The 27,454-nt window shown below is 32.5% G+C and overlaps 2 protein-coding genes across 2 annotated transcripts; one reads left to right on the plus strand and one right to left on the minus strand.

Annotated features, from left to right (window-relative positions):
* The first annotated feature begins 14,577 nt into the window (after window positions 1-14,577).
* Window positions 14,578-16,259, plus strand: LOC139852939 (probable L-cysteine desulfhydrase, chloroplastic). The gene is made up of 2 exons (XM_071842284.1): window positions 14,578-15,890; window positions 15,961-16,259. The coding sequence occupies exon 1, from the start codon at window positions 14,602-14,604 to the stop codon at window positions 15,883-15,885; it is 1,284 nt and encodes a 427-aa protein (XP_071698385.1). The 5' UTR covers window positions 14,578-14,601; the 3' UTR covers window positions 15,886-15,890; window positions 15,961-16,259.
* A 753-nt stretch (window positions 16,260-17,012) lies between these two features.
* Window positions 17,013-21,256, minus strand: LOC139852071 (uncharacterized). Its single transcript, XM_071841295.1, has 3 exons — window positions 20,866-21,256; window positions 19,063-20,434; window positions 17,013-18,592 (listed from the first exon to the last, which is right to left on the minus strand). The coding sequence occupies exons 1-3, from the start codon at window positions 21,101-21,103 to the stop codon at window positions 18,412-18,414; spliced, it is 1,791 nt and encodes a 596-aa protein (XP_071697396.1). The 5' UTR covers window positions 21,104-21,256; the 3' UTR covers window positions 17,013-18,411.
* Between the last annotated feature and the right edge of the window lie 6,198 nt (window positions 21,257-27,454).

Genomic DNA, 27,454 nt, shown 5'->3' on the forward strand with positions numbered 1-27,454 from the left:
TGGTTATGCCGTTTAGTTTAACTAATGCACCAGCTGTGTTCATGGACCTTATGAACTGAGTGTGTAGACCATACCTTGACAAGTTTGTCATTGTTTTCATTGATGACATACTTATTTACTCAAAGAATGACCAAGAACACGGTGAACATTTGAGAAAGGTGTTAGAAGTATTGAGGAAGGAAGAATTGTACGCTAAGTTTTCAAAGTGTGCATTTTGGTTGGAAGAAGTTCAATTCCTCGGTCACATAGTGAACAAAGAAGGTATTAAGGTGGATCCGGCAAAGATAGAAACTGTTGAAAAATGGGAAACCCCAAAAACTCCAAAACACATACGCCAGTTTTTAGGACTAGCTGGTTACTACAGAAGGTTCATCCAAGACTTTTCCAGAATAGCAAAACCCTTGACTGCATTAACGCATAAAGGGAAGAAATTTGAATGGAATGATGAACAAGAGAAAGCGTTTCAGTTATTGAAGAAAAAGCTAACTATGGCACCTATATTGTCATTGCCTGAAGGGAATGATGATTTTGTGATTTATTGTGACGCATCAAAGCAAGGTCTCGGTTGTGTATTAATGCAACGAACGAAGGTGATTGCTTATGCGTCTAGACAATTGAAGATTCACGAACAAAATTATATGACGCATGATTTGGAATTAGGCGCGGTTGTTTTTGCATTAAAGACTTGGAGGCACTACTTATATGGGGTCAAAAGTATTATATATACCGACCACAAAAGTCTTCAACACATATTTAATCAGAAACAACTGAATATGAGGCAGCGTAGGTGGATTGAATTGTTGAATGATTACGATTTTGAGATTCGTTACCACCCGGGGAAGGAAAATGTGGTAGCCGATGCCTTGAGCAGAAAGGACAGAGAACCCATTCGAGTAAAATCTATGAATATAATGATTCATAATAACCTTACTACTCAAATAAAGGAGGCGCAACAAGGAGTTTTAAAAGAGGGAAATTTAAAGGATGAAATACCCAAAGGATCGGAGAAGCATCTTAATATTCGGGAAGACGGAACCCGGTATAGGGCTGAAAGGATTTGGGTACCAAAATTTGGAGATATGAGAGAAATGGTACTTAGAGAAGCTCATAAAACCAGATACTCAATACATCCTGGAACGGGGAAGATGTACAAGGATCTCAAGAAACATTTTTGGTGGCCGGGTATGAAAGCCGATGTTGCTAAATACGTAGGAGAATGTTTGACGTGTTCTAAGGTCAAAGCTGAGCATCAGAAACCATCAGGTCTACTTCAACAACCCAAAATCCCAGAATGGAAATGGGAAAACATTACCATGGATTTCATCACTAAATTGCCAAGGACTGCAAGTGGTTTTGATACTATTTGGGTAATAGTTGATCGTATCACCAAATCAGCACACTTCCTGCCAATAAGAGAAGATGACAAGATGGAGAAGTTAGCACGACTGTATTTGAAGGAAGTCGTCTCCAGACATGGAATACCAATCTCTATTATCTCTGATAGGGATGGCAGATTTATTTCAAGATTCTGGCAGACATTACAGCAAGCATTAGGAACTCGTCTAGACATGAGTACTGCCTATCATCCACAAACTGATGGGCAGAGCAAAAGGACGATACAAACGCTTGAAGACATGCTACGAGCATGTGTTATTGATTTCGGAAACAGTTGGGATCGACATCTACCGTTAGCAGAATTTTTCTACAACAACAGCTACCATTCAAGCATTGAGATGGCGCCGTTTGAAGCACTTTATGGTAGAAAGTGCAGGTCTCCGATTTGTTGGAGTGAAGTGGGGGATAGACAGATTACGGGTCCGGAGATTATACAAGAAACTACCGAGAAGATCATCCAAATTCAACAACGGTTGAAAACCGCCCAAAGTTGACAAAAGAGCTACGCTGACATTAAAAGAAAAGATATAGAATTTGAAATTGGAGAGATGGTCATGCTTAAAGTTGTACCTTGGAAAGGCGTTGTTCGATTTGGTAAACGAGGAAAATTAAATCCAAGGTATATTGGACAATTCAAGATTATTGATCGTGTCGGACCAGTAGCTTACCGACTTGAGTTACCTCAACAACTCGCGGTTGTACATAACACTTTCCACGTCTCGAATTTGAAGAAATGTTTTGCTAAAGAAGATCTCACTATTCCATTAGATGAAATCCAAATAACGAAAAACTTCAATTCATCGAAGAACCCGTCGAAATAATGGATCGTGAGGTTAAAAGACTTAAGCAAAACAAGATACCAATTGTTAAGGTTCGATGGAATGCTCGTAGAGGACCCGAGTTCACCTGGGAACGTGAAGATCAGATGAAGAAGAAATACCCGCATCTATTTCCAGAAGATTCGTCAACACCTTCAACAGCTTAAAATTTCGGGACGAAATTTATTTAACGGGTAGATACTGTAGTGACCCGAACTTTTCCATGTTTATATATATTAATTGAGATTGATATTTACATGATTAAATGTTTCCAACATGTTAAGCAATCAAACTTGTTAAGACTTGATTAATTGAAATAGGTTTCATATAGACAATTGACCACCCAAGTTGACCGGTGATTCACGAACGTTAAAACTTGTAAAAACTATATGATGACATATATATGGTTATATATATAGTTAACATGATATTATGATAAGTAAACATATCATTAAGTATATTAACAATGAACTACATATGTAAAAACAAGACTACTAACTTAATGATTTTGAAACGAGACATATATGTAACGATTATCGTTGTAACGACATTTAATGTATATATATCATATTAAGAGATATTCGTACATCATAATATCATGATAATATAATAATTTAAAATCTCTTTTGATATTATAAACATTGGGTTAACAACATTTAACAAGATCGTTAACCTAAAGGTTTCAAAACAACATTTACATGTAACGACTAACGATGACTTAACGACTCAGTTAAAATGTATATACATGTAGTGTTTTAATATGTATTCATACACTTTTTAAAGACTTCAAGACACTTATCAAAATACTTCTACTTAACAAAAATGCTTACAATTACATCCTCGTTCAGTTTCATCAACAATTCTACTCGTATGCACCCGTATTCGTACTCGTACAATACACAGCTTTTAGATGTATGTACTATTGGTATATACACTCCAATGATCAGCTCTTAGCAGCCCATGTGAGTCACCTAACACATGTGGGAACCATCATTTGGCAACTAGCATGAAATATCTCATAAAATTACAAAAATATGAGTAATCATTCATGACTTATTTACATGAAAACAAAATTACATATCCTTTATATCTAATCCATACACCAACGACCAAAAACACCTACAAACGCTTTCATTGTTCAATTTTCTTCATCTAATTGATCTCTCTCAAGTTCTATCTTCAAGTTCTAAGTGTTCTTCATATATTCTACAAGTTCTAGTTACATAAAATCAAGAATACTTTCAAGTTTGCTAGCTCACTTCCAATCTTGTAAGGTGATCATCCAACCTCAAGAAATCTTTGTTTCTTACAGTAGGTTATCATTCTAATACAAGGTAATAATCATATTCAAACTTTGGTTCAATTTCTATAACTATAACAATCTTATTTCAAGTGATGATCTTACTTGAACTTGTTTTCGTGTCATGATTCTGCTTCAAGAACTTCGAGCCATCCAAGGATCCGTTGAAGCTAGATCCATTTTTCTATTTTCCAGTAGGTTTATCCAAGGAACTTAAGGTAGTAATGATGTTCATAACATCATTCGATTCATACATATAAAGCTATCTTATTCGAAGGTTTAAACTTGTAATCACTAGAACATAGTTTAGTTAATTCTAAACTTGTTCGCAAACAAAAGTTAATCCTTATAACTTGACTTTTAAAATCAACTAAACACATGTTCTATATCTATATGATATGCTAACTTAATGATTTAAAACCTGGAAACACGAAAAACACCGTAAAACCGGATTTACGCCGTCGTAGTAACACCGCGGGCTGTTTTGGGTTAGTTAATTAAAAACTATGATAAACTTTGATTTAAAAGTTGTTATTCTGAGAAAATGATTTTTATTATGAACATGAAACTATATCCAAAAATTATGGTTAAACTCAAAGTGGAAGTATGTTTTCTAAAATGGTCATCTAGACGTCGTTCTTTCGACTGAAATGACTACCTTTACAAAAACGACTTGTAACTTATTTTTCCGACTATAAACCTATACTTTTTCTGTTTAGATTCATAAAATAGAGTTCAATATGAAACCATAGCAATTTGATTCACTCAAAACGGATTTAAAATGAAGAAGTTATGGGTAAAACAAGATTGGATAATTTTTTTCTCATTTTAGCTACGTGGAAATTGGTAACAAATCTATTCCAACCATAACTTAATCAACTTGTATTGTATATTATGTAATCTTGAGATACCATAGACACGTATACAATGTTTCGACCTATCATGTCGACACATCTATATATATTTCGGAACAACCATAGACACTCTATATGTGAATGTTGGAGTTAGCTATACAGGGTTGAGGTTGATTCCAAAATATATATAGTTTGAGTTATGATCAATACTGAGATACGTATACACTGGGTCGTGGATTGATTCAAGATAATATTTATCGATTTATTTCTGTACATCTAACTGTGGACAACTAGTTGTAGGTTACTAACGAGGACAGCTGACTTAATAAACTTAAAACATCAAAATATATTAAAAGTGTTGTAAATATATTTTGAACATACTTTGATATATATGTATATATTGTTATAGGTTCGTGAATCAACCAGTGGCCAAGTCTTACTTCCCGACGAAGTAAAAATCTGTGAAAGTGAGTTATAGTCCCACTTTTAAAATCTAATATTTTGGGATGAGAATACATGCAGGTTTTATAAATGATTTACAAAATAGACACAAGTACGTGAAACTACATTCTATGGTTGAATTATCGAAATCGAATATGCCCCTTTTTATTAAGTCTGGTAATCTAAGAATTAGGGAACAGACACCCTAATTGACGCGAATCCTAAAGATAGATCTATTGGGCCCAACAAGCCCCATCCAAAGTACCGGATGCTTTAGTACTTCGAAATTTATATCATATCCGAAGGGTGTCCCGGAATGATGGGGATATTCTTATATATGCATCTTGTTAATGTCGGTTACCAGGTGTTCACCATATGAATGATTTTTATCTCTATGTATGGGATGTGTATTGAAATATGAAATCTTGTGGTCTATTATTATGATTTGATATATATAGGTTAAACCTATAACTCACCAACATTTTTGTTGACGTTTTAAGCATGTTTATTCTCAGGTGATTATTAAGAGCTTCCGCTGTCGCATACTTAAATAAGGACGAGATTTGGAGTCCATGCTTGTATGATATTGTGTAAAAACTGCATTCAAGAAACTTATTTTGTTGTAACATATTTGTATTGTAAACCATTATGTAATGGTCGTGTGTAAGATTATCATTATTTGATAATCTACGTAAAGCTTTTTAAACCTTTATTGATGAAATAAAGGTTATGGTTTGTTTTAAAATGAATGCAGTCTTTGAAAAACGTCTCATATAGAGGTCAAAATCTCGCAACGAAATCAATTAATATGGAACGTTTTTAATCAATAAGAACGGGACATTTCAAGGATTAACCACGGTCATAAATCATCAAGACTCTTTATAAATCACTCTCCGATACAAATTTGCATATCTTGGCCTATCACTTGTAGAAACGCCTTTATTGCCCTTGATTCTAGAGCATTTTACACGATATTGCGATAGATATATACTGTTATTGAGCAATATCAGTATCGAAAACAAAATAAGCGAGAGTTTGGGTTTTAAAGTGACTATAGGGTGATGGTGATTCATGAAGTTTAACGCGTTCAAGGTGGAAGGTGGGTGGTGAAGATGGTGTTATGGTGGTAATTATAGCGGTAACGGTGGTGGTTGCATGATCACACGAAAAAAAAATGAAGGTTTGTATGATTGGGTTTCTTATATGCATGTGTATGTATTTATATATATGGAGAGAAAGTGATTCCAGGGTGTTGGTGTTTGTGGTGGTTGAATAAAAAAAATGAAGGTGATGATCGGGTTGTAATGATTCTCCGGTGGTGGTGAATGTCTGGGGTGTTCGGTTATGTTTAATGATAAACAATTGATGGTGGTTTCCAATATTGAAGGTGGGTTTACGAATGTTGAAACGGGAACAAATCAAAAGCAGCTGCAGCAACAAGAGGTGATGATATGGGTTATGATGGTGGTGACTCGCGAATGTGGTGAAAGGTGGTGGTATGGTGGTTAGTGGTGGTTATATTGAGCTGTAAAAACAGAAGCCATTATGGCAGTGAAAGGTGTTGAATCAATGGGATGATGTCGGGTGCTCGATGGTGATGGGCCGAATAGAAACAGAATAAGATCGAGCAAGGTGGTTGAAGTGATGGAGGTGGTTTAGTGGCAGCCGAAGGTGTTGGTGGTTCAAGGCTGGTCAAGAACAGCAAGATAGTAGTCGCAGTAGGCTGTTGGAAGGTGATGTGTGATTATGAAATGTTTTTCATATATGTGTATGTGTATAATATATATAGATTAAATTAGGTAGTGATAAAGAGAAAACAAACACATGGGCTCTAAATGTAATAATAAAAATCATAAAGTATTAAAAGGACACAGTGATCGGTTAAGAGTTTGTGAGTGTAGTGACCCGAACTTTTCCATGATTATATATTTGCATGATTAAATATTTCCAACATGTTAAGCAATCAAACTTGTTAAGACTTGATTATTTGAAATGAGTTTCATGTAGACAATTGACCACCCAAGTTGACCGGCGATTCACGAACGTTAAAACTTGTAAAAATTATATGATATATATATATATATATATATATATATATATATATATATATATATGGATATATATATATATATATATATATATATATATATATATATATATATATATATATATATATATATATATATAGTTAACATTATATTATGATAATAAAGTATCTCACTAGGTATATTAACAATGAGTTATATACATAAAATGAGACTATTGAATTAAGAAAACTCGAAACGATATATATAACGATTATCGTTATAACAACGTCTCACTAAATACATATGTATCATATTAAGATATTAATACACTATGTTTAACATCATGAAATGATAATTACATATATCATTTAGCGTATTAACAATGAACTACACGAGTAAGATGAGACTACTAACTTAAGGATTTCGAAACAATACATATATGTAACAATTATCGTTGTAATAGTATTTTACACACACACATATATATAAATATATATATATATATATATATATATATATATATATATATATATATATATATATATATATATATTAATATATATTAATACACCATGTTAACATGTTAACATAACAATTTAACATCTCATTTAAGTGTAATAACAATGGATCAATTACATTTAACAAGATCGTTAACTTAAAGGTTCCGAAACAACACTTACATGTAACGACCAATGATGACTTAACGACTCAGTTAAAATATATATACATATAGTATATTAAGATGTATTAGTACACTTTTGAAAGGTTTCATGACACATATCAAAGTACTTCTACTTAACAAAAATACTTACAATTGCATTCTCATTCATTTTCATCAACAATTCTACTCGTATGCACCCGTATTCGTACTCATACAATACCCAGCTCCTAGATGTATATACTATTGGTATATATATATAATAATTCAGCTCTTAGCAGCCCTTGTGAGTCACCTAACCATGTGGGAACCATCATTTGACAACTAGCATGAATGATTACACAAAATTACAAACTAATGTGACCTTAAATGGACATGCATCACCACGTCGTTCAACATCACCATTATCACTCTCATTTTTCAACTTTCATGCATCAAATTGATCTCTATCTTGTTCTCTCATATTGTTCTAAGTGTTCTTTATCATTTCCTTCATAATCTACATAATCTAGCTCATAAATCCTAACCTATATCAACTTATAAAACAACTACTCAAGAAAACTTCAAGAACACTTTCATGTTTGCAAGTCTACTTCCAAGCTTTCTAATCCATTCCAAGTAATCATCTAAGCTCAAGAAATCTTTCTTATTTACAGTAAGATATCTTTCTAATACAAGGTAATACTCATATTCAAACTTTGATTCAATTTCTATAACTATAACTATCTTATTTCGAGTGGAAATCTTACTTGAACTTGTTTTCGTGTCATGATTCTACTTCAAGAACTTTCAAACCATCCAAGAATCCTTTGAAGCTAGATCAATTTTTGTTACTTTCAGTAGGTTTAACTACTAAACTTGAGGTAGTAATGATGTTCATAACATCATTCGATTCATATATATATATATATATATATATATATATATATATATATATATATATATATATATATATATATATATATATATATATATATATATATATAACTATCTTATTCGAAGATTTAAACTTGTAATCACTAGAACATAGTTTAGTTAATTCTAAACTTGTTCGTAAACAAAGTTAATCCTTCTAACTTGACTTTTAAGATCAACTAAACACATGTTATATATCTATATGATATGCTAACTTAATGATTTAAAACCTGAAAACACGAAAAACACCGTAAAACTGGACATACGCCGTTGTAGTAACACCGCCGGCTGTTTTGGGTTTGATAATTAAAAACTATGATAAACTTTGATTTAAAAATTATTCTTCTGAGAAAATAATTTTTCTTATGAACATGAAACTATATCTGAAAATCATGGTTAAACTCAAAGTGGAATTATGTTTTTCAAAATGGTCATCAAGATGTCATTCTTTCGACGGAAATGACTACCTCTTTAAAAAATGACTTGTAACCTGTATTTTCGACTATAAACTTATACTTTTTCTATTTAGTTTCATAAATTTCAGTTCATTATGAAACCGTAGCAACTTGAATCACTTAAAACGGATTTGAAACGGAGAAATGACGGGTAAAACAAAATTGGATAAAATTGCTAGTTTTAGCTACGAAAGTTTTGTAACAAATCTAGACTAAATATATCCTAACTAATTTATATTGTATTATACATATTATGTAATCTTGGAATACCATACACACGTATACAATGTTTTGACATATCATATCGACCCATCTATATATACATTTCGGAACAACCATAGACACTCTATATGCAGTAATGCTTGAGTTAGCTATACATGGTTGAGGTTGATTCCAAAATAATATATATACTTTGAGTTGTGATCTAGCCTGAGACTTGTATACACTGGGTCGTGGATTGATTCAAGATAATATATATTGATTTATTTCTGTACATCTAACTTTGAACAACTAGTTGTAGGTTACTAACGAGGACTGCTAACTTAATAAACTTAAATCATAAAAACGTAATAAAAAAAATGTTGTGAATATATTTCAATCATACTTTGATATATATGTACATATTTGTTATAGGTTCGTGAATCGACCCGTGGCCAAGTCTTATTTTCCCGATGAAGGAAAAATCTGTGAAAGTGAGTTATAGTCCCATTTTTAATATATAATATTTTTGGGATGAGAATACATGCAGATTTGAAAATGATTTACAAAATAGACACAAGTAATTGAAACCACATTCTATGTTGAATCGTTACACCGGATATCGCCCTTGTTGAACTTGGTAACCTAAGAATTGGTGTTTATTATAATTGCCACCAGTTGACGCGAATCCTAAAGATAGATCTATGGGCTTTGACACGCATCAGTCAGAGAATTTGAACTGCTTTAGTACTTCGATATTATTTATAGGGATATTCTAGATGCATTTTGTTAATGTCGGTTATCAGGTGTTCAAACATATGAATGATTTTTGTGCAGATTGCATGTTATTAAAAGATGAAATCTTGTGGTCTATTATTACAATTTGATATATAGATTTAAACCTATAACTCACCAACATTTTTGTTGACATTTAAAGCATGTTTATTCTCAGGTGATTATTAAGAGCTTCCGCTGTTGCATACTAAATTAAGGACAAGATTTGGAGTCCATGTTTGTATAATATTGTTTAAAAACTGCATTCGAAGACATATATTGTTGTGTATTATTATTGTAAACCATTATGTAATAATAATGTGAAAACGTTATATTTTAGATTATCATTATTTGATAATCGTCGTAATATTTTAAACCTTTATCGATAAAATAAAGGTTATGGTTTGTTTTAAAATCGAATGCAGTCTTTGAAAAACATCTCATATAGAGGTCAAACCTCGCAACGAAATCAATTAATATGGAACGTTTATAATCAATATGAACGGGACATTTCAGTGAGTGGAGATGGTGGTTACCATATGTTTGTGTCTATATATATTGAAAAGATAGGTGATATAAATATAATATAAAATATCAATGAAACGTGGGAAATGAGCACACAGCTAAGCAGCCATTTAACTTATCCTTGATCGAAGCTTGAAGAAATGGGAGCAGGTTGTGGTGATTATATATCTTAATACCAATTAATACTTGTATAGTTGGTCAATCATGGGATATGAATTGATGAATTGTAATAAGGCAGTTAATAATCAATATTATAGTACCAATTTGTTATTTGTCAAGTTGTATGGCCAATAACTTTAATAAAGTTTAGTTTAGTGATCAATAATTTGGATTCACGGATGTAAAATTTGTTATCTAGTTACCGACAGTTTTAATGGACTAATATATCGTACCCCGTTGATAATTAGTGGCGGATAAAAAGTCTTCGGAAAAATTTCAAATTTTTATAGTGACTATCTTTATTTATTTTGGTCATTATGGTATAAGATTTGGTCATTAACTATTAAATAAAAATTACATTAATTATTCACTCTCAGCCTCAAATAAAATATAAAAAGTTTTAAAATTCAATAAATAGTTCCTAAATACATTTTTAATAAGTCTATAATTTGTAAAACTCATTTTCGGATCATTGTTTATTTTAAAATCACATAAGTTCGATTTTAACTTGTTTAATATCAATCGGAACATCAAACGAGCATTATAATCATTTAATATTTATTTTTAATATATTCTATTTATATATAGAGATATATTTTAAATAATTATTATTATAATATCCTATTTTTTTATTTTATTAATTTTTAATAACAACAACATATAATAATTCAAATTATATTTCGAATTATTATTTATATATACATACACACATATCTATTTACAATTAATTGTTCGTGAATCGTCGAGAGCAGTCGAAGGTTAAATGATTTCATAAAATAGTTCAAAAATTTTGAAATTCAATTTAATAGACTTTGCTTATCATGTCGGAAACATATAAAGATTAAGTTTAAATTTGATCGGAAATTTTCGGGTCGTCACACTCGTCCGTTCCAGGTATAGAGACCCTAGCTTGAACTATAAAGCGGACGTATGCTATTTGAGTTTAGTACACGTTGGTTTGTGTGTATTGTACATGTTGGTTGCATGTATGTTAAAACAGGGGTACTTATTATATATACGTTAAGTTTAGTTACCAGGGTGCTCAATTTCGTAGAATATTTTGATAAACGTTTTGGATGAAATTAATGAAATCTTGTGGTCCACCTTTATATAAATATTATGCGCAACATTAAAACTATGAACTCGCCAACCTTTGTGTTGACACTTTTAGCATGTTTATTCTCAGTCCCTAGAAGTCTTCCGCTGTTTGCTTATACGTTATACAAGCTAAGTGCATGGAGTCATACATGCTTTATTCGAGAAAACTTTGCATTCACAAAATCATCACCATGTATCTTATTTTGATTGCATTGTCAATGGACGTATTATTGTAAACTATTATTTACGGTGATTGTATATATGTAGAAATCATCAGATGTCGAAAACCTTGAATTTAGATATTCATTTATGGTGTGTCTTTTCAAAAGAATGCAATGTTTACAAAACGTATCATATAGAGGTCAATACCTCGCAATGAAACCGGTGAATAACGTACTGCGTCAATAGCGATTTTGGCGGGTCGTTACAGATACACATGTTTTATTGTAAATATATTAAAGTTATCTCATTATAGGGTTAAAAGCAAAATGTAAATCTAACAGTAAATGAGCTTGTGATAGTAAATATGTAACCATATATCTATATTTACGTATTTGTATATGTATTTCGGGTGGTAATGGATACATCCATGGATGAAACTTTTCATCCATGTCCATATCCATATTCATTTAGGTTCATCCATATACGTATCCATATCCATTTAGGTTCATCCATATTTATCACGAAGCGGGTGGATCGGGTGCATATTCACCGGATCGGGTAGTCATTGTCATCCCTAGTTAAGTCCCCATTCGGTGATCCAGTACTGTTTTCAAAAAAAAAAAAAAAAACATCAAAATAAATTAGATAAATAAAATTATTTTAATTGAACTAGAATACATATTTGTAGAGTTGAATTATTTATAATTATTCATTATTATTAATTAATTAGATAATTAATATTACTGTATTAAACCAAGTATTATGAGATCCGTGTGAGAATAGGTTTTGTAAGTATACTAAATACGGGTTAATTCCACAAGATGCTAGATAACTGGCATTGGTACTCAACCCTCGAATATGACAGGCGGTACTTTCCAGGAAACTTCCCGATGTATTTAGTAAACCAAAATCCAAATCCTTCGTACCTAAAAGTATCTAACCTTCGAAATATCAATAAATTAAATAAACATGTCATTTTAATCTACAAACTGACAAACTCAGGAATCACAACAAAAGTATATTCATATGTTAGATAAGGTATTTTAGGTTGATATAACTTTATCATTGGCAGCAAAAAGTGCTTTAATATAACAAGGTTATTTTTATAATATCTTATAATCTTATATACTTATATACTTGTATCTTAGTCTAATAATTCAAGACTTCAGAATAAACCAAATATGATAGATGTGTGGTTGATAAGAATATAAAACTGATAAACCGTAGTCCTTGAATTCACAACCAAAAGTGAACTCCTTTTGGCTCCAATAGTTACACGAGGTTTTCTTTCATGCGTGGCTTAACTTGTGAAATGAGGTAATCATTGGTAATTTGGTATTGCCAGATCACTTATATGAGTATAGCCCTCCATTCTCACACAGTCACACTCCGCCTACACACATCTCCGAAAATACCAAGATCAGCTATCAGTGGCGGTTTCAGGATCAATATTTAATGGAGTTCTGGAATTTTTGTTCACTACTAATTATATTTGAATGTTATATCAATGGTTGTTTATCTTAAAAAAATTAAAAATTCGAAAAATATATGTGATCCGAGTAATTAAATTTAGTGGAATCCCATCCCATATAGGTTTAAAAAAAAAAACTAGACTTGTAAAAAATATATTGAATCCTCTTAGTTAAATTTAGTGGTGTCATGTACAATTTAAAGAGTGTTTTCTATACAAATTTTAAATTAGTGGTGTCCCGTGACTCTACGGACTATAATCTAAACTCGCCATTGTCAAGAGTAATCATATCCACATAAGTTCTCATAATTTCACCCAAGGTTTCGCACCATAAATTGGTCAGAAAAAATGTGCAAAATACTAAGACCATCTTTATCCCTGAAGGGTATGATGGACGTGTTGCTGGGTGGGGTGAGGTGCTTGATGAGCGTGCTGCCATACCGGTGTGTAATGGGGTGGAGTGTTAAGTGGCGTGTTGGGTGATGTGTTAAAATCTGATTGGAAGTTGGGTGAAAAGGGGGATAAAAACTAATTAAATAATGGGAATAAATGCAGCACGCGTACGAAGGTCTCGGTGCTCACTTGAAGCACACATGTAGCACACGAAGCAGCACACCATGGTTATAGGCGTGTTGGCCAACACATGACCCAACACGCCAGGGTTAAAGAAGGTCTAAATGGTTCAATATTTACGGCTTAACCATTTAATTAAGATAATCAAGAGGTCATTAAATCCACCGTAAAATAGTACACGTGCTTGACCCATGGGCTCTTGCTAATGACTAATGAGTATGACCTCCCATAGACCCATATACGATAAAAATGGGCTCTCTCATAATATAAGTATTATTTCGAGGATTGTGTTTTTGTAATGGGCTCTTACTAACGGGTATGACTATGACCTCCCGCATAAAGCCATATTTGTATTTCGAGGATTTTGTTTTTTGTTATACTACTACTCTACTAGTAGTATTTGCATTTACGTTCTGATAATATAATCTTGTATGATTATGTGATTTGATTTACTGTTATTGACACCATCAAACTAGCAACAAAATATGCATACATTAAATCTCTTAGTTAACCCATTCATAAACTTCAATGAACAAATAACAAAAAAGTTTATTTCCATCAGTTTACATGTTCAACTAATTCAATTAGCACTTTTACGGCTTTACCTATTTCTTTTTTTGCATTAATGCACGTACCTTATCTTCTTTAGGTCAAATAAAAAAGTCAAACTTAAAAAGTCAAAATCAAGCAATGGCCATCGACTATTTGTTTATGTATTTGCTGACTAAACCTCCCCACTCACTCTTGACAGTTTCATCTCAAACCCCAATTCTCCACTATGGCATCCAACGGCACCACCACCAACACCACCACAATTGATATCCGATCCGAATTCGCACATCACGACCCGAACGTCGCCCGAATCAACAACGGCAGTTTCGGTTCATGCCCTAATTCCGTCATCCAAGCTCAACAACAGTACCAGCTCCGTTTCCTCGAACAACCCGACCACTTTTATTTCAATCTGCTCAAACCCTTAAATCTCCGTTCTCGCCACTCCATCAAAACCCTAATCAACGCAAATCACGTCGACGAGATCTCAATTGTCGATAATGCCACAACTGCTGCTGCAATTGTTCTGCAACACATTAAATGGTCGTTTTTCGACTCAAAATTCAATCCCGGCGATACGGCGGTGATACTGCATTACGCGTACGGTGCCGTTAAAAAGTCCGTTGAAGCCTACGTTACTCGAGCTGGTGGTAAGGTGATTGAGGTTAAAATGCCCTTTCCTGTTAGTTGTAACGATGAAATTATTAATGCTTTTAGAGATGCTTTAGAATTAGCGAAATCGAATAATCGTAAGGTTAGGTTAGCTGTGATTGATCATATAACTTCGATGCCGAGTGTTGTGATTCCTGTTAAAGAGTTAGTTAAAATGTGTAGAGAAGAAGGTGTTGACCGTATATTCGTTGATGCTGCCCATGCGATCGGATCGATTGAGGTTGATGTGAACGATATCGGTGCTGATTTTTACACTAGTAATTTGCACAAGTGGTTATTTTGTCCTCCGTCGATTGCGTTTTTGCATTGTAGGAATCCTGAATTGTCGAACTTGCATCATCCCGTTGTGTCTCATGAATATGGAAATGGGATAGCTATAGAGAGTTCGTGGATTGGTACTAGGGATTATAGTGCGCAGTTAGTTGTACCTGAAGCTTTAGAGTTTGTAAATAAGTTTGAAGGTGGGCTTGATGGAATAAGGAAGTGGAATCATGAAAAGGTTATGGAGATGGCGGAAATGTTGGTGAAGGCTTGGGGGACTCATCTTGGTTCACCTCCGGAAATGTGTTCGAGTATGGCGATGGTTGGTTTGCCTGCTTGTTTGGGGATTATGAGTGATTCTGATACGTTGAAGTTGAGGTCTCGTTTGAGGGATTGTTTTAAGGTTGAAGTTCCGATATATTATCGGCAACCTAAGGATGGGGAAGTTAACCCGGTAACAGGGTATGCTAGGATATCTCATCAGATTTATAACACTGTTGATGATTACTACAGATTTAGGGATGCCATTTGCAATCTTGTTGATACTGGGTTCACATGTAAAGTTTTTCAAGATTGAAAGAGGTATGCATTTTCATATTAGTTGTTGCTTTTTAGTTCAAAGTGCGTTCAGTGTTTGACTTGTTGTGTGCAGTTTGAAAATGATCATGTGATATTGAGGATGATTCAAATCATCTTCTTGATCTGAAGGTAACAAATCATTAGTATACCTGTTGAAGTAAAGTGTTCATCTTGGGCAGTATGGTTGTTTAGTTGCCAAACTTGTGTAACTTGTTTGAACCAGTGGTTGATCTGATTCTGCTAATTACTACTTTTCGACGTTGAGCTCTCACATGTACCATAATGCCTAAAGCTACATTCTGTCATATGTTGTTTTTCTCATCTTTTATTACAGTTTGCAATAAAGCCGATTAGTTTCTCTTTTTTTGATTATATCAGGCAACTCATACTTCTAACATAATCTGACCACTTTTTGACTTGAACATAATCTGAAAGTTAGAGACCACCTGGATAACTCTAGACCAATACGCCTTTTGATAATAGCACTACTTATATACACGTTTTAGAATGACTAAGTAGGCAAGATTTTACAAAATAAGGTCTTTTATTCGATTACCAATTTATCACGCTTAATATTTATTTTTAACTTTTGAGAATACATAAGTACACAATCGATATGATATTGTTTTATTATTTAATTTAATAACTAATAATAATATGATATTGTTTTAGAAAAATCTTTTATTCAATTACCAATCCTAGGACCATGATCGGGTTCAGAAATGTCTGCGATTGAGTAAATAGCTCTACGAACGAATGGATTGGATCGACTTGGAAAATGGAAAGATTTGTACAAGTTATATGTTTCATCACCACTTTGTGAAAAAGCCTTAGGTATGAATATGTTAGATACCAGTGACTCGATTGCTGAAATAGTGACTCGATTGCTGCAATAGTATCTCTCCCCCCCAAAAAGCATGTTTTTGTTTACCAACGCACAAAGAAAATATTTTGTTGCGAATGAACAAGATATTGAGGAATTGTCGATTGGAATTGAACATCAGTGTTCCATTTATACCAAGATTACCACTTGCGAATCACACACAAACTAGTGTTATGTGCATGTACAAGTCAAACCTCCAGTTATCCAGTAATGCATGCATCATATAATCAAACAGTTCACTTAAAGAAAATTACCTTAATAAACATTCGTATTCAGTCATATAATAAGCAGCATTATTACAAAACCAAACTTGTTCATGAAATCTTGAATGCTTATTAATGTCATACTAGAAATAACAAATATACAAATATGAATCTTTTAATATCGAAATGCAAGACTGTCAATATAGCTACCGCCTTCATGAACATTAGCAGATCTTAAGATATATTCATGTCATAAAATTTGTCCGTCATTACCTTAACGGATTGAAGCTAGTATGCAGTAACAAAAATATATCCTCATAGTGTTTTCATTTGATTCCGACTCAACATTCTTTGCGATAATGTGCTACTCAATTAATGATCATCATCATCATCCCCTTGTATTTTCATAACATAAAGCATAATAAAAATCTGATTATCTTCACCATTTGTCATGACATAGCATATTTATAATCAGGTCATCATCTTCCCCTTATACAACTTCACAAGTTTCAGAATATAATATATTTAAAGTTGATCATCATCTTCCCCTTAAAACTTCAGTTTCAGAAAATAAATTTACTCGATATCGATCATAATTATCACCTTAAAGCTTCAGTTCAGAACATAAAATTTTCAAACTTGATCATCCTTCCCTGGAAAATTTCACTTTTGAAACATAACTATACATTCCCCTTAAAACTTCAGTTTCAGAACATAAAATACTCGAAATTAATCATAATTATCCCCTTAAAGCTTCAGATTTAGAACATAAAATGTTCAAACTTGATCATCCTTCCATGTAAAACTTCACTTTTGAAACATAACTATACATTCCCCTTAAAACAACAGTTTCAGAACTTAACATATTCAAATTTAATCACCATCTTCCCTTTAAAAACTTCAATTTCAGAACATAAGATGTTCAAACTTGATCATCCTTTCCTTTAAAACTTCATTTTTGAAACATAACTATACAAACAATGATCTCTACCCCCTTAAACCTTCAGTTTCAGAAAATTAACATACTCAATTTGATCCCCATCTTCTAAAGAAAATTTCAATTTCAGAACATAACATATTCAAAAGTTTCATCATCATCTTCATCTTAAAAACTACACCAGTCTCAGGACATAAACTAGCCACATACTCCTTTGACTGCTATTTTGTGTTTGTTCATACAGTCTCTTCTGGATTGTGTACGATTAACCTGATCTTTTGAATGTATACGGATGGCTTAGAAAATAAAGATGATTAAACCCCTACTAAAACCTCAAAAGAAACTATTTCTCTACGACCTAAACTAAGTTTGTTCTATTACGTTTGACCCGGTTTTAGTCAAACTTAACTACTAGAATTCTACACTAAATTTGTAATAAATTATAAAGGCCAACTTACTTATCCTGATTAGACTAATCAGGCCTTCCAAACCCGTTAATTTTCAATGATCTGATGACGGGGTGGGGGTGGACCCCAGAAGAGTAATAGTAACAGGTTGCCATCCATCAGGATTAGGTACGATCCACTTTTTTCCAGTGATAGCCAAGTACAAAATATGAATTACGTCACCCAAAGCGCTATCTTTTAAGCAAGACCTTTGTATGATAAGTGCAGCCTCATATCTATCCAAAACAAAATTGATCACATGTCAGATAATGCTTAACACAAATCATAAAGGTGGTGTTCGGATATGCGATACGATACTGATTATTACTACTTGAAGTGACAATAATTAGCTTTCAGCATTGGTAATGGTTCTCACTTTACTTATTTGATTATTAAGGGGTCACATAATCAATTTAGATAAGCTAAATGTACATCAGTCATAAACTTTTTAATAACAGGTAATCGTTAAAAAAATGTTTAAGATACTTTCTTCCAAATTTATTAACATAAAACTGGTATTAAAAATAAATAATAATAAAATTCAATAGAAAATATGTTTTATCAACTCAAACACAGAATAGCTTATCGCTACAACTTCAACCGACATAGCACATTCAAACATTGTCTGTTCCATTCAGTTACAACTGAATTTTTTATTTGGATTATTTAACCGACATAACTAATATGAATTGAGAACACACGCTACCTGCAATTAGAATTTGCTATCGCAGATCGAGCAGCAGGAGTTGATAAGAAATTTTGCAGCTTATCCCATGTTTGTTTTGAGTAATCTTTGATGTTATTACCCTCAGGATTCACACAATTCCATACTCTTTCATTTTTACCAACAAATAATGGTACTAAACCAAGATTTTGTTTCACTACAAGTTGTTGCTTGACGGCACTCTCTAGGGCCTTCTTAACATCAATATTACGCTGTTTGGGATCACCATATTGAATGCAACTAGTTATGTTTTCTTCAGTAGGCAATATCTTTTCAGTTTTCAGTGTGTTCAAGGCAAGTAGAATTATCCCTATCATGCGTTGAACAGATTCTGGTGGTTTTGGGCATCCAGGTGTACCCCACACACCGCAACCATTTGTGGTGTCCGGTGGTGAGGAAGTTGATGGCTTAGAATCGGGATTATTAGCCGGGTATTTGTTCAGAGTAGATTTGTTTGGCATACCATGTCCTTTTTGTGGACTATTTGCGTATGCATGATTTGCAGAATTAGTGGAATTCTGTATCGGATGTCTACCATTAAGTGGTTTAGCTGTTACCGAGCTTTCTTTTAAGTTAAGCTTACCAACATCAGGAACATATTCAGGCCTGTGAGGCGTATAATGAGGACGCGTATGTGAATTGGGAGGAAAGAAATTTATTGGTGCAAGTGCAGGAGTTCCCGGGGGATTAATAGGCTTTACTGACTGTGGATGATGACCTTGGTAGCCAGTCGCATTATTTCCATTGCTCCACGAATAATCAGGGTGAACATGAATGTAATTAGGGTTTGATCCACTTGAAGAAACATTAGCAGTGTGACTAGGCTGCATATATCCAGGTTGTTGAGAGTTTGATTTAATTTGATACTCCATACTCCCATTCGGCGGACTCGAAGTTATAGACATAACTGGTTGACTAAAGTTTTTCCTTAATGGTTTTCCCTTGGGTTTAAAATCAGTTGTTTTTCCTAAACTTGCAAATTTCTGCAACCCTGGATTCGGATTGCCATACCCATTATCCAATATCTGAACCGGCTCAGAAACCGGGATATGTCCTGACTGGCCATGGCCATAGCCATTATCAACTGGCTGAGGTGATTCACCATTTGTTAATGGTGGTCCTCCGGCTAATAGACTAGTCCAAAGCCACACGCTCTTTGCTGCGGCAAGGAGTGAGACGGATGCTTTATGAGGTTGTGCTAAAAGAATATTATATTTCCTCATCCTTAATTGATGTAAAGCGTTCGAGAAGTCTCGATCACCAGATATTAACAAATAAGTGCAAGGGGCGGGATTATCGACGGCCCAAAATAACATGTCCACCAATATTTTCTTGTCACTTGCATCTTTGACACCTAGACTCAAAAAAAAAAAAAAAAAAATTAAAAAAAAATAAAATGGTTATGAGATGCATAACATACATTAGGACAATTAAAAATATTGTAACATAATATTTTCATCAAGTTAACAAAAAAAGGGAAAAAAAAAAAAAAATCTAAAACTCATAACTTCAATCATAAAAATTACATAAATAGATCATCAATTGTAAAAACAGATATACTCAAGTGTTAAACATCTCATAATAGGGTTTATAGAAATCAATTCCACCACGGTCTACTCACTCATATACTATAAGTAGCAAATTAAATTCCAACTTAATATAATTCTGCCATGTACAGTAATATATACAATACATAAATAAATAAATATAGAATATATAAATATAGAATATATAAATATAGAATATATAGAAACAAAAAAAGTGCAAGCATATATATATATATACCAGCGGGCACGTGATTTAAGGCGATTCCGGTACTATTAAGACCTTGTTGAACAGAAGAAGGGATCCGATTAGTATCACCGTAAGCAGAAATTGATACGGGCCCACAATAATTCATATTAACCAACGCAGAACTTATATTCTGTGCGATCGAATGCGGTTCAAAACCTTTAGGTACTTGACAATTTTCTATATCCCACCATACTGATATCTTCGATTTTATGTATTCTTGTTCGGCCATATTTACAAACGGCGACGGTTTACTACACCAGATCGGTTATAAAAGCCGCCGGAAGATTAGATGGCGCACGATAGTAGATGATGGGTTTCTATTTTTTTTTTTTTTCTTTTTTTTTTTTTTTTGGATTTTGTTTTGTGTCCAAAGAAAAATAAGGGAAAGGGTTAGGAAGTGGATGAGAATTGGACTGGCGGACTATTTTAAAAACACGAGGGAAGGGGTCCCACTTTTTGTAGAATTGTTACGGTTGATTTACGAAACTGCCCCTGAGTTGACTGGGGTCTGGGAGTCTAGGATGGTCGATTTTATTATTTTTAGCGAAAAACCAAGGCGGTAAACTTTCATCCAAGAATAAAAAAACTCTAAAACTGATAGAAATTATAAATAGAATATAATCAATTCTTCTTCTTCTTATTATTATTATTATTATTATTATTATTAATAATTATTATTATTATTATTATTTGTAACACCCCGTCCCACATCGGATTGTGTAAGATTGTTTGAGTCCCTTATAAGGTAACTTCCATCCTTACCAGACACAACGCGTTTTGGGGCTACAAGCACAGCAGATCTCATGAGAACTCTGCAATTAAGCGTGCTCGAGCGGGAGTAGTACTAGGATGGGTGACCTCCTGGGAAATCCTCGTAGAAAAAGCCGTGCGCCTACGGGCAAAGCGGACAATATTGTGGTCGCGGTAAGGTGGAATTGTGTAAGATTGTTTGAGTCTCTTATAAGGTAACTTCCATCCTTACCAGACACAGCGCGTTTTGGGGCTACAAGCACAGCAGATCCCATGAAACTCAATTATTATTATTATTATTATTATTATTACTATTATTATTATTAAGAATGTTACATCATCATTATTATTATTATTATTATTATTACTATTATTATATTAAAGTAAACTCAATTAAAACTTATCTATAAGTTAAGATATCTTGCATAGCAAGTTAACATAGTAGTATTAAATAGGAAACTAAATAATTTTTTAATATAATTAATCACGAATAATATAATGGATAAAATATTTTATAATAAAAACAATACAAGCAAGTCTTCCGATTTGCAACAAAACAAGACAAGAGAACCAAGACAAGCGGAACTTTAACAAACCGAACACGTACGGCCAAAAAAAAAGAACGAACCATGAAACTAACGCTACAACAAACAAAAGCCCTTACCGTTGGGAGGGGTTGTATGAAATCCTAGGTTGCGGTTAATTTACCAAGTCGCTTGTAATTGTTGAATTATTTAATCACAATAAGGTTGAACAAAAAATACGCGTTGATCATAAAATATTCTCTTAAACATTTAACATTTTTATTTTCCATATATATATATATATATATATATATATATATATATATATATATATATATATATATATATATATATATATATATATTGGTAGGATCAAGAGAGAAGTAACCATTCGGGGGGAAGCGGGGGAAGCAAAAACTTTTTTTTTTCTTTTTGTTTTTTGAAAAAACTTTGTTCACGAACATTATAGATGAGATGAAAATATGAACATTTAGTAGAGACACTTTGTGATAAATGTTTTTATTTTGGCGGAAAAACGCTCGAAGAAGTAATATATAACAATTATTGTGTTTTTCGAGCATATTTTGAGGTTTTAGCTATTGGGGTTTAGATATTAGGGTTTAGATATTAGGGTTTATAGGGTTTAGATATTATGGTTTAGAAATTTAGGGTTTAGGGTTTAGATTTAGGGTTTAGATTTAGGATTTAGATTGAGTTTTTAAAACGAACGGTTTGTGTCAAAACGTGTATATATTGCAGGGACACGCTAACCCTGTGTGCCGTAGCACCCACCAATCCCATCCCGAAAGAGACCTGTGCCAGAAAAGTACCTCCTCCCAGTACCCACAGTGGCGGCAAGAGCAATTTTTACCCCAGCTAGCTAGACCCCCGAAAACACTTCACAAATTCCCCCCGGAGGAGAAATAATTCCATGCGGAGCGCCCAGACTGAGAATCGAACTTGCGCCTTCCTTGTGTCAAAGCTTCCCCCACTGTGGGCCCAGGGATCAAAGGCATCGGGTACCACTGAGCTAGAAGCTCGTCGGTAACACGAACGGTTTAGAGTTTAGGGTTTAGGGTTTATGGAATAAACCCAAAACACCAAACCCTAAACCCTAAACTCTAAATCGGGCTAAATTTTACTTCACAAAACATGAAGAAGAAAAAAACGTTCATATTCTTCACGAACAATATTATCTTGAATTTTATTTTTGTCGATCGTTTTCCCGCCTAAATAATAACATTCATCACGAAGTGTCTCTTCTAAATGTTCATATTTTTGTGTGATCTTGATGCCGAAATTTTTTTTTTTCAGAAAAAACGAAATTTTTTTTTCTTCCCCCCGATTGGTTACTTCCCCATTGATCCTGCCCATATATATATATATATATATATATATATATATATATATATATATATATATATATATATATATATATATATATATATATATATATTTTTCTTTTTTTTTCTTTTCAAATGCCGATATCGACATCACCTAGATGATACTCCGTATTAGAATTCTATAAAGTAACTTTACACCATTCAAAATGTATACTTTAAATAATGTTTTAAAAATATTATTGTTTTTCATAATCACTTTTAATCAAAATTATTTAAATCATTTAGATTTTCAAACATTTAATATTTTGATATTCGATGACACGTTATTATAAATGACTAATACGACCTTGACGAGAAACTTTTCTTTTGGAGTGTTGGAAGGGGTCATCTGATTGACTTGGGTTGACCTAGACCAAGACTAAATCATGCATTATTGTCCTTTTCATCGAATCATTTCTTGATTTGAGAAATTACGTTGTAGTTGCAAGCCTGAATAACAGTTAATGTTAGTAATTATTGTATTCCATAATAACTTATTACTGTAATTCATTTATGTAAATGTTTGTTTATTTATTTATCTATTTCTAAAATTACAATTATACTACTTCGTATAAAGTTAGTGACCTAGTGGTACAGACTTAATCTTTAAGGATGAAATACTTAAAGGCCCGAAGTTCGAATCACATAAACAAAAGATATACTTTTTTGTGGTCAAGAAGGTTCAACCCGATGACTCCAAGCTACTGCAAAATGGGCGCCAGTTGATTGATTAGTCCGTTTGCAAACATAATTGGAAACACGGGTTTTTTAAAAAATAAAATAAAAATAAAACTGCATTTAATACATTATTATCCCAAGTTTAATCTTTATAGTATACAATTTAGAAGTATCGCCTTTTAGAAATAGATATGCATGCATTAATTATCAATCGATATCATTTTATATTTTAAGTGATTGATTATCGAATTAACAATGTAATATTGAGGAGTTTTTACTAAAGTTGTTCATTTTGTTTTAGAATCAAGTTTGGCACGTCCGATTCAATCAACTAAGACCGAATAAACCATTTGGAGTTAACCGGTCAATAACGGTAAATTAAGTGAAAACAGAGTTAAAGATTTATTATGTCTTATGTGTGTACGTCAACGAACATTATTATTACTGTAGACTGTCTTATGTCTTATGTCTAATCGGTTAACTTTAAATAAAAACATATTAAAAAGCAATTAACACTGTGGAAGTGTGGAACCTTCCCAACTTAGAACCGGACCGAGACGTACCATAGTGCCATGCGTAAGTATTATTAATAAGTCTTCCAAAACTTGCCAAAGCCCAGTTCATTAGAAAAGATTAGTTCATTAAAAAAGATTGGGCTTCAATATTAGAGCTCCACTCGGCCTTAAAGTATTAGAAGTATACCGGACAATTGTGACCCAAACACTCAAATTCGGGTCAAATGAGTCAAACTTTCAGGTCAATTGGGTCTTGAGAAAAATTAGGCCTAACAATGTAAATTAAAACTTAAAAAAAGATTCAAATGAGTTTCTCTCCAACATATTGAGTCCTATACAAAAAATGAATGAACGGGTCTAATGAGTATCAATACTCAAAGATCAATAAATAGAAATAGGTCTAATGGGTTTTGTGAATGGGTCAAATGGGTCAAGCATAAAAAGTTCCATCCGTCAATAATTCATAAAGCATTCATGTTTATATCATTTATTATGTATATTAATGTTTCTTATGTATATTTAATAAATAATAATAACTAAAATAATGTAATAAATGTAAAAAAAGTGATGTAACCCGTTTGACCCATTTGACCCAATTGACTTGTGACCCGTTTCGACCCGTTACCCAAACCAACCCAACATGAACCATTTTGACCCATTTAAAAAATTGATCCGTTTGACCTATGACCCATTTCAACCCAAAACCATTTTGACCCGTTACCCGAATTGACCCAACCTGACCCGTTTGCCAGGCATAATTAGAAGTATGCAGGCCTTGCTCAAGTTTACACCAGGGGATCATCCTAATTTTAATATGAAATATAAATAATATATAATATAAATGCATATAAATATAAATTTATTATTGTATCATGTTTAGCTAATACTTTATTCGTATCATGTTTAGCTAATACTTTATTCGTATTAAAATAATTGTCTAATCTAATATATATATATATATATATATATATATATATATATATATATATATATATATATATATATATATATATATATATATATATACACACACACACACACACACTAGTAAAATGACCAGTAAAACCACGAGTTTGTTTAAACGAAACAAATTAATGATATGTTTTAGGTATTAAGTGAATGTAAATACTAAAGTCATTTAGTTTAATGAACCGTGGAACCAAGGATTTCGACTAAAAAACTTGTCGTTGTTTTTACAAATATATTGATATACTTAATTTGCTCAGAATAAATGAAGTACATTTATTCTCTCACCACCCTCTTCCAATTTTCATCACATTACTATTTTTCTTGTTATAAAAGTCTATATTACAACCTTTTATTGTTTAAAGTTTGCTTTAAAAATGAGTATTTTTATTTTTTATAATAATTATTAGTAATAACAAATGTCTCTTGAATTTTTTTCAAAAACTAAAATACAATTATTATATAAAAGTTCTACAATATGCTTCAAAGTTTATACATGTGTTTATGTGGTATTTTGTAAAAGATTGTACAATTTGTTTTAAAGTTTGTACATATGATCATGAGGTATTTTATTATAAGGTTATACATAATGCTTCAGATATTGTACATATGATAATGAGAGTGTTTTACCATAAAGTTGTACATAATGCTTTATATATTATACAATACAATTAACATGTTAATAATATTTTTATTAAATATAATTAATTATTTTAATGACATCATCATGGGAGATTTAGATTTTTATTTATTTTTGAATTTTTTTTAAACTTGAATAATCTTTATTTATGACATCATCATTTTAAAGATTTATATGATACTATATAATAGATACGTTTCAAAAAAATGTACACTTGCAAAAGATACTACCATATTATTATAATTCAGTAGGCTTATAACTACCTTTAGTGACCTATTAACTACTTAAATATGTAACAATATATAAGAACAAAGAGAGAAGAAATATTGATATTGATATTCCAAGAGAAATGGTACACCATTAAATGGCTACCATACATGCCTATTTATAGTGTAAAATATTACTATGCAAGCTATACAAAGTTGACTAAAATTTATCATCCATATGACTTTTTGTACTCATATTATAACACTCCTCCTTGGATGATCAATTTTATTAGAGTGCAACTAGTACTGTCTCATTAAAAACCTTGCTAAAGAAAAACCCAGTGGGATAAAAACTTTAGTCAAGGGAAAAAGAGTGCAGTATAAAGTTGACTCCCCCTCAAGTAGACATCGCTGAGTCGACACATATTTTGAACTTGCTTCATGCCAATATTGTGAACGTGTGTTCTGAAAACAGCGGTTGACAGTGCTTTGGTATAAAGATCAGCAGAGTTGTTGATTGAACGTATCTCATTTTAATCTGGTTGTCTTATATGAGAAGAATCTGAGGTTTTCATCTGAAACTGTATCATCTAAATCTTTTATGTACAAGTTTAGCCCATGTGATTTGTCTACAATCTCCTTCATGGTTTGCTCAAACCCTTGTTTCAATTCCTATTTCCTTTTAGTCTTTTCTGAGCCTTACCAACATACCATTCTTTTCCATCAAACTTATGACCGTTAAGACCGTCTATGACTTTGGCACCTCGTCAGCATTTATATTTTGTTCTGTCACTTTTGATACTCTTCTTTCATTTGTATTATGCAAGCTGCATTATCTTCATAGTTGTTGGTGAAGATAGTTGTTGGTCTTTTATAGCGTTCTAGTCCACAAGAATCAATAATGATTTGTGTCATTGAT

Source organism: Rutidosis leptorrhynchoides, chromosome 6, assembly GCF_046630445.1.
Source record: "Rutidosis leptorrhynchoides isolate AG116_Rl617_1_P2 chromosome 6, CSIRO_AGI_Rlap_v1, whole genome shotgun sequence".
NCBI lineage: Eukaryota > Viridiplantae > Streptophyta > Magnoliopsida > Asterales > Asteraceae > Rutidosis > Rutidosis leptorrhynchoides.

What these genes read in the sequence shown, in the direction of transcription:
- LOC139852071 (XM_071841295.1), bottom strand. Translation starts at nt 21,103, where the DNA reads ATGGCCGAACAAGAATACATAAAATCGAAGATATCAGTATGGTGGGAT. An exon ending in CTTAAATCACGTGCCCGCTG is followed by an intron (nt 20,435 to 20,865) that starts GTATATATATAT and finishes TTTTGAGTCTAG; the next exon opens with GTGTCAAAGATGCAAGTGAC. An exon ending in ATAGCAAATTCTAATTGCAG is followed by an intron (nt 18,593 to 19,062) that starts GTAGCGTGTGTT and finishes TGTTTTGGATAG; the next exon opens with ATATGAGGCTGCACTTATCA.
- LOC139852939 (XM_071842284.1), top strand. Translation starts at nt 14,602, where the DNA reads ATGGCATCCAACGGCACCACCACCAACACCACCACAATTGATATCCGA.